Source organism: Microcebus murinus, chromosome 5 (assembly GCF_040939455.1).
Source record: "Microcebus murinus isolate Inina chromosome 5, M.murinus_Inina_mat1.0, whole genome shotgun sequence".
Lineage (NCBI taxonomy): Eukaryota > Metazoa > Chordata > Mammalia > Primates > Cheirogaleidae > Microcebus > Microcebus murinus.
In genome coordinates this window covers 102438021-102444432 of record NC_134108.1, presented here as the reverse complement: position 1 = coordinate 102444432, position 6412 = coordinate 102438021, and the positions used below count along the sequence as shown (strand labels likewise).

Genomic DNA, 6412 nt, shown 5'->3' with positions numbered 1-6412 from the left:
GGCAGACAGACAGGCAGAGTGGAGAGTCCGCAGGGCACATGTCCTTCCTGCCAGTGATTTCCTGTGACGCGCCGGGGCCTGGGGAGACGTTAGGACTCTGGAGCTCCCTGAGTAACCAGGATGACCTCTCCCCACCCCCACTGCCCGCAGTTTGTGGGTTCTAGGGGTTTGTGGGAAAAGGGAAAGGCAGAGTGGGCCGATGTCAAGGTTAAAAGAAGACCCTTGTGGGCCTGAGACTTCTGCCCTGAGTCGTGACCCCGCGTCTCCTTGGAAAGACAGAAGGGATTGTGCTGTAGGGCGGTGTCACAATGCCCCCGGCCTCATATAAACTCTCCTCACCTTGGCACTCCAAGTAGGCTCCCAAGAGCCCCCAAGAGCCCCTGGAGCCCCAGACGTTCCAGCTCACCACCAAGGAGGGCCCCGGTCAAGGATGTGCAAGGTGGGATGACACCACAGGGCTGGGGCAGGGCACCCGAGGAACAAGAGGCCTGGGTGGCAGGAGGGCGTCCGAAGGCCCCAGCCAGGCCGGCCTGCGCGCCTGGGAGCCGGGCCCTCTCACAGAGGCTGAGCGGCTGCTGCCACCGCTGAGTGTTATTCCCCACTGGGGCCTCTGCTGTCGCCCCGAGGGAGAGGCAGGGAGGGAGTGGGACACCACCCAGCTCCTCCGGTGCCTTCGCCCCTTCACTGCCCCAACACGTCTCCTGGACTGCTCGGTTGGCACGACCCTGTCTCCCAGCAAACTTGTGATAAGTCGTAATAGTGGCTCAAGTTTATCTAAGTGCCTAAGAGGTCTGGGCACATTCATTACACGGTGAGGCTCATTAAATCCTCCCAGTGACCCTATGAGACATCCTGCTCTTGCTCCCCACTTATACTGGGGGAAATTGAGGTACGGAGCATGATACTTTACCCAAAGAGCAGGCAGCCAGTGAGTGGGGCAGCTGGAATTTGAAGCCGGGTAGCTGGGCTCCAGGCCCCATGCTGCCCGGCCCCCGGGAGGCCAGGCCCACCCTCAGCCTCTCCCCCACCCCCGCAGAGCCCCTGAGCCCCGCTCAGACAAATGCTTTCCTAAACCTTCTCCTCGGAGGAACTTCTGGGGGAGGCTGACGGTGATGCCTATTGGCACCTCGCCTTCATGGCCCCCGCCACCCATCACGCCCCCACAGCAGGCTGGGGAGGTAGACAGCCTCATTATCCCCATTTTGCAGATGAGGCAACTGAAGCTTAAAGAGGTTCAGCAACTCGCCCAAGGTCGCCTGACCTGTAAGGGCGGGGCCGGGCCCTGAGCTCAGACCTTCAAACTCTGAAGGCCAGGCACGTTCCACAGCACCAGGTGCCCCGGGAGCCCTCACCAGCGGCCTCGCCCGGTGCTATTTGCATTTCGACAGGGCATAAGGCCTTCCACTAAAAAGTGGCAGGCGCTAAGGGTGGAATTGCAGGCGTGGGCTAGGCGAGGCCATGTGCCCGTGGGCCTGGAGGGTTTGAGAGGACAGCCTGACTTCCTGGAAGACCTGTAGCAATGTCTCGGACGCGATCTTCTTGCCCTACTCAGAAAACCCCACTCCTGAGTCACCGTCTTCCCCATTCTAACCCTGGCACAAAGGACAAGCACATACTAATGTATGTGGGTATCTAAAGGCTTTGGTGGGCTCTGCCTGCAGGGATGGGCATCGTGGAGGGATAGCTCTGTCCAGATTTCTTTTGGCTTTAGCTTAAAACCCAAATGAAAATAAGGTAGTGGGATTCCGAAGGGAGGGGAGGGGCTGGTGAGACCCTCTACTTGCCCCGTGAGCTTCTCTGCTCTTGTGATGCAGAGGCGTGAGTGAGGGAACCAGGTAGGGGAGATGGGGGCATCTTGCTCAAGCCTCTAACCAAGGCTTCTCAACCTCGGTGCCTTTGACACCGTGTTCTGACGATCCTGTGTTGTGGGGGCTGTCCTGTGCATTGTAGATGCCAGTAGCAACCACCCTACTCTGCGTGACAACCAAAAATGTCTCCAAACACTGACAAATGTCCTCTGGGGGGAGAAAACCGCCTCCCTCGCCCCCGCTGCTGAGAATCACTGACCTAAAGTCACACACGCATGCATGCGTGTGCACACACACACACACACAGTGCACTGGACAGGGAGGACGTGCGCGGGCAGGAGAGGGTTAAATGAAACCAGATGTTAACCTGGAAAGTATGCAGTCAGGCCCCACCCTCCTCCAGAGCTGGCTGTGCTGGCCCCAGGGAGGGCATGGGGTGTTCTCAGCCCTTGGAGCTTAGTCACTGGGAGCCTGGCGTGCCCCCCCCCACCCCCTGGAAGGGCAGGGCAAGGCTGGGGCTGCCTGGGCTCCCTCTTCCTCCTCCTCTTTTTCTTTTCCTCCTTCCTCTCCTCCTCTTGCACCTCCTCCCTCAGCCTGTCCCTCTGCCCCAGTTTCTGCAAGGGTCTCATCCTTGATGTGCTGGGCCCTGGGCCTCCACCCCAGGACTGTTTGTCCTAACAGCAGCAGCGGCATCTTGGGCACAGCCAGCGGGTAGACCCAGGGCAGGTGGGCCCAAGCCAGGGCTTGGTCTAGGGTGGAGCGGGAGGGGCGAGTTTGAATCCTGGTTCCTGCACTAACCAGTTGTGGGACTTCTGCAAGGTTCTTATACACCATCTCCCAAACTGCGTGAACTCAGACAAATGCTCAGATGCCTCTGAGCCTCAGTTTCCTTATCTGAAAAATGGGGGTAGCTTCTCAAAAAGCTCTTAATGAGCTTTTGCAGAGCTGAATGGCTTGGTCTGTGCTCAATCCTGTCAGCAAAGAGTGTCACCCTTCTGTCTATGGGGTCTTCAGTCAGTTCCCCCAGCCATTCTGAAAGCACCTGCCTCTGTCACCCGTGGCACTAGCCTCCAGGCCCAAGGTGAAGGGGTCTAGGTGGCCAAGGGGCTGATATGGCCCTGAGACTGAATCAGGGCGGCAGGGGAGCAGGGGCGGGTGGGGGCTGGGGGCCTCTGCAGTTCCCTCACCTTCAGGGCCACAGGATGAACCCTTCTGTGGTGTCTAGAGGACCAGACCCCTCCCCTCCCCCAAAAAAGAGATTGCCATGGGCTCTATGGCAGTGATTTTTACTGCCCTCGGGGACATGTGGCAATGCCTGGAGACATTTTTGGTTGTCACAACTGGGAGGGTTGCTACTGGCATCTCATGGGTGGAGGCCAGTGCTGCAATCTACAAAACACGGGATGCCCCCCTAACAAAGATCGCCCGCCCAGAGTCAGCGGTGCCCCACGGGGACCCTCTTGTGTCCGTGTTGGTCGTGTCTTTGTCACCCTTACAGCTAGAGCCTGGCACACAGGAGGTGCTCAGGAATGGCTGTGAACGAATGAACGAAGCCAGTCATGTTGATGATTCATAGAGTAAACCTCACACTTCCCAGTGTGCTGTCCCATCCGTGCAGCGTCCAAGAACCCAGAACCGAAATCCAGCCATCGAAACCGTGCGGGGTTCTTGCCGAGCTGGGGAATCCGGGCAGCCTTGGCTGATCGCCTGCCACCAGCACTCCCAGCAGGAGCTCAGCAGGTTGAAAGAATGAGGGCAGAAGTAAACTGAAGCTGAACAGGCCCCTGGCAGGGGGCACAAGACATGGCGTGGGGCCCAGGGTGTGGACAGACCCAGGTTCAAAGCCCAGCCTTGCCCCTTATCAGCCACGTGACCTTCAACATGTGACTAAGCTCTTCCCTTCAGTTTTTTTTCAGTTATAAATGGGGCTAATAATCGTGCCTTCCTCAAAGGGTTACTGCGAGGATTAGAAGAGATAATGCACTTAAAGCGTTTGGTGCAGTGCACACAAATGGTGGTGGAACACCACCGTGGATTCGCACCAGCACAGATCGTTGCTGGCGCCTGCCCCTCTGCCTGTAATCTCCGGTGCCCAGGAGGAGCTGTGTGCCCAGCGAGGCTGTGTGCCAGCAGTAGGGACACAGAGATGAATGGGACTCAGTCCTGACTGCCGGGAGCCACTTCCAGCCCATTGGGGGACTCACGCAAAGGGCTGGAGTGAGACAACCCGAGCACCAGGGGCACAGAACTGAAGGGGGCAGTCCCCGTGCACTTGTACGACTCTCAGAGTGACCACTTCTTCAGGATCAGTGTGCTTGACTCGCCACAGTCCTCACCGGCAAGGGCCACATCCTAACAGGCATCCGGAAGGCACAGGAGAGGACGGGATGGAGCAGGGGCTGCAGGAGGCTACAGAGGTTTCTGGAGAAAGTGTCGAGAGAGCTGCTGGGCTTGGAAGACCAGGGAGAATTTTGAAATGCAAAACTGAGGGCACATAAATACCTGGGTAGGAGCCAACAGGGGCAAAGACCGTCCTGGAGGAGGGAGCCCTGGCAAGTCTGGGCTGGGCGAAGAGTTGGAGAATGAGACACAAAGGAGCCACATGGAGCCCCTGGCACCTCCTTTGTGAGAGGACAGGGGCTCAACTTCCACCAACTCTGTAGCAAGGGCTTCTCTCACAGAGCCCAGGCAGAGAGGAAATGGGCTCCCTGACATTTGAAGCTTGTGGGAGCAGAATAGAGCCTCCCTGTGCCAGCACACGCACAGGGAGATGGTCGCCTACAGGCACTTCATCCTTGGCGTGGCACTGTCATGGCCAGGAAGGTCCTCAAACAGCCAGTACCTGGGAGGCGCTGTAGGGGGTCGAAGGTGAACAAGACAGTTTGGTCACAGGACAGTTGAGAAGGATAGTGACAGAGAAATAAATATATGTCAGTGCAATGAGACAGATGTGGCAATGGGGGACTTGTAGAGAGAGGACAGGCCTCAGTGCATGATTGGCCAAGAGTGGTGGTTAGGTGGAGGCAGGCATTGGCCGCACTTGCTAACAATGAGAGGTGTTCTAAAATAGAATGTGCTGGTTGGTTGGAAGGTGAGCCACCCCATACTAGAATGCAGTTCAATTGAACCAACATTATCGAGCACTCTCTAAATTCCTTGGTCTGGAATAAAAGAGGAAGTAGGATTTGGAGGCTGTTATGTCAAGGGTAAGGGTATGAGACACTGCCCTCAAGAAGCTCATAGTCTAACGGGAAAGACAGGCTTTCCCTGGTCAACAGCAGGGAGGGCGTGCCAGGCCGGGGACAGCCTGGGCAAAGGCACGGGCCCTGCAAGTGGGACGAGTGGCCGGGAAGAGAGACAGAGCAGCATGGCTGGGGCACAGGGTGGGCAGAGTGATGTGAATCTGGGGAGCTGAAACCACAGCCTGAGAGGTCTCCCATTCCAGGCGAGGGGCGTAGGGCTTCACTCTCTAGGCAGTCGAGAGCAAAAGATGCCCCAAGCATGAGAGGGCTCATTCTGGTGTGATCGTAAAGAGCAGGGTGAAAGAGCAGGAGCCTGGGGCAGGAGGTGTGCTGGGAAGCTGGAGTGGCCCTGCAGGGGACAGAGCACAAAGGCTGAGTTGCAGAGGAGGAGGGAGAGGAGGACACTGATGGGCAGATTGAGGATGACCCCCGGGCTCCAGCCTCTGAGAGCTGGCAGAGGGCCAGCTGAGTGGCAAGGGCCAGTTCAGGGGACCTTGAAGGCTGTCCCCTTCTCTGGAGGACCCCGGCTCCAGGGTGGCTGCGGGGCTTTCTGAGAAGTGATCCCTTCTCTTCCCTCCTCCCCCTGGCTCAAGCCGTCGAGGTCAGGTGTCCGGATGCTCTAACCTTCTTTCCCTTCTCTCAGGACTCACAGAAACCCTTTGTACCCAGCCATGGGCCAAAGATACCGACATGCAAAACAGTGAATTCTCCGCACCCGCCCCTGCCCCGGACGTGGAAGCAGGACCGCGAGCAGTCTCTGGCAGCAGCCTATGTGCCAGTCGTGGTGGACCCTAGGGGACCAAACCCGGACAAGCTCAGGTTCCATTTCTACACTTCCCAGTATTCAAACTCCCTGAACCCCTTCTATACCTTGCAGAAGCCTACCTGTGGCTACCTGTACCGCCGGGACACGGACCACACCCGCAAGCGCTTTGATGTGCCTTCTGCCAACGTGATGTTGTGGCGCTCCTAGGCCCATGCCAGCGGGATCCCCCGACCCTGCACCCTCACTGCTGTGAACCCCGGGTCCCAGAGGGGAGGGGCTGCTCACTCCAGGAGGAGTGACCTGTACCCGGGCTAAGAGAGCTGTGCCATGCCCCCCTGTTGACAATGGCAAAGGAAGGTCTCTGTTCTCAGCAGCAATTAAAGTTTGTCCTCTTTCCCTGGCATCTGAATGGGTGGCTGGAGGTATGTAAACCGAGGCCCAGGGGGTGTAGTATAGCAAGGTTATGTCCAGAGGAGCCTGAAGACTCAGAAGGCTTTAACTCTCACTTCCCTCATCCCAAGAGTAACCCTAAACCCCCTCCAGAGCCCGAGTCCTGAGCAACGTCCATGCGGCCAAGCCTCCCCCTGGCCCAGGCT

General features: G+C 57.9%; 1 protein-coding gene across 1 annotated transcript; it reads left to right on the top strand.

Annotated features, from left to right (window-relative positions):
* The first annotated feature begins 301 nt into the window (after positions 1 to 301).
* CIMIP3 (ciliary microtubule inner protein 3) lies at positions 302 to 6219 on the top strand. Its single transcript, XM_012773220.3, has 2 exons — positions 302 to 439; positions 5694 to 6219. Exons 1-2 carry the CDS (start codon positions 431 to 433, stop codon positions 6021 to 6023), a joined length of 339 nt encoding a protein of 112 aa, XP_012628674.1. The 5' UTR covers positions 302 to 430; the 3' UTR covers positions 6024 to 6219.
* Positions 6220 to 6412: the final 193 nt, after the last annotated feature.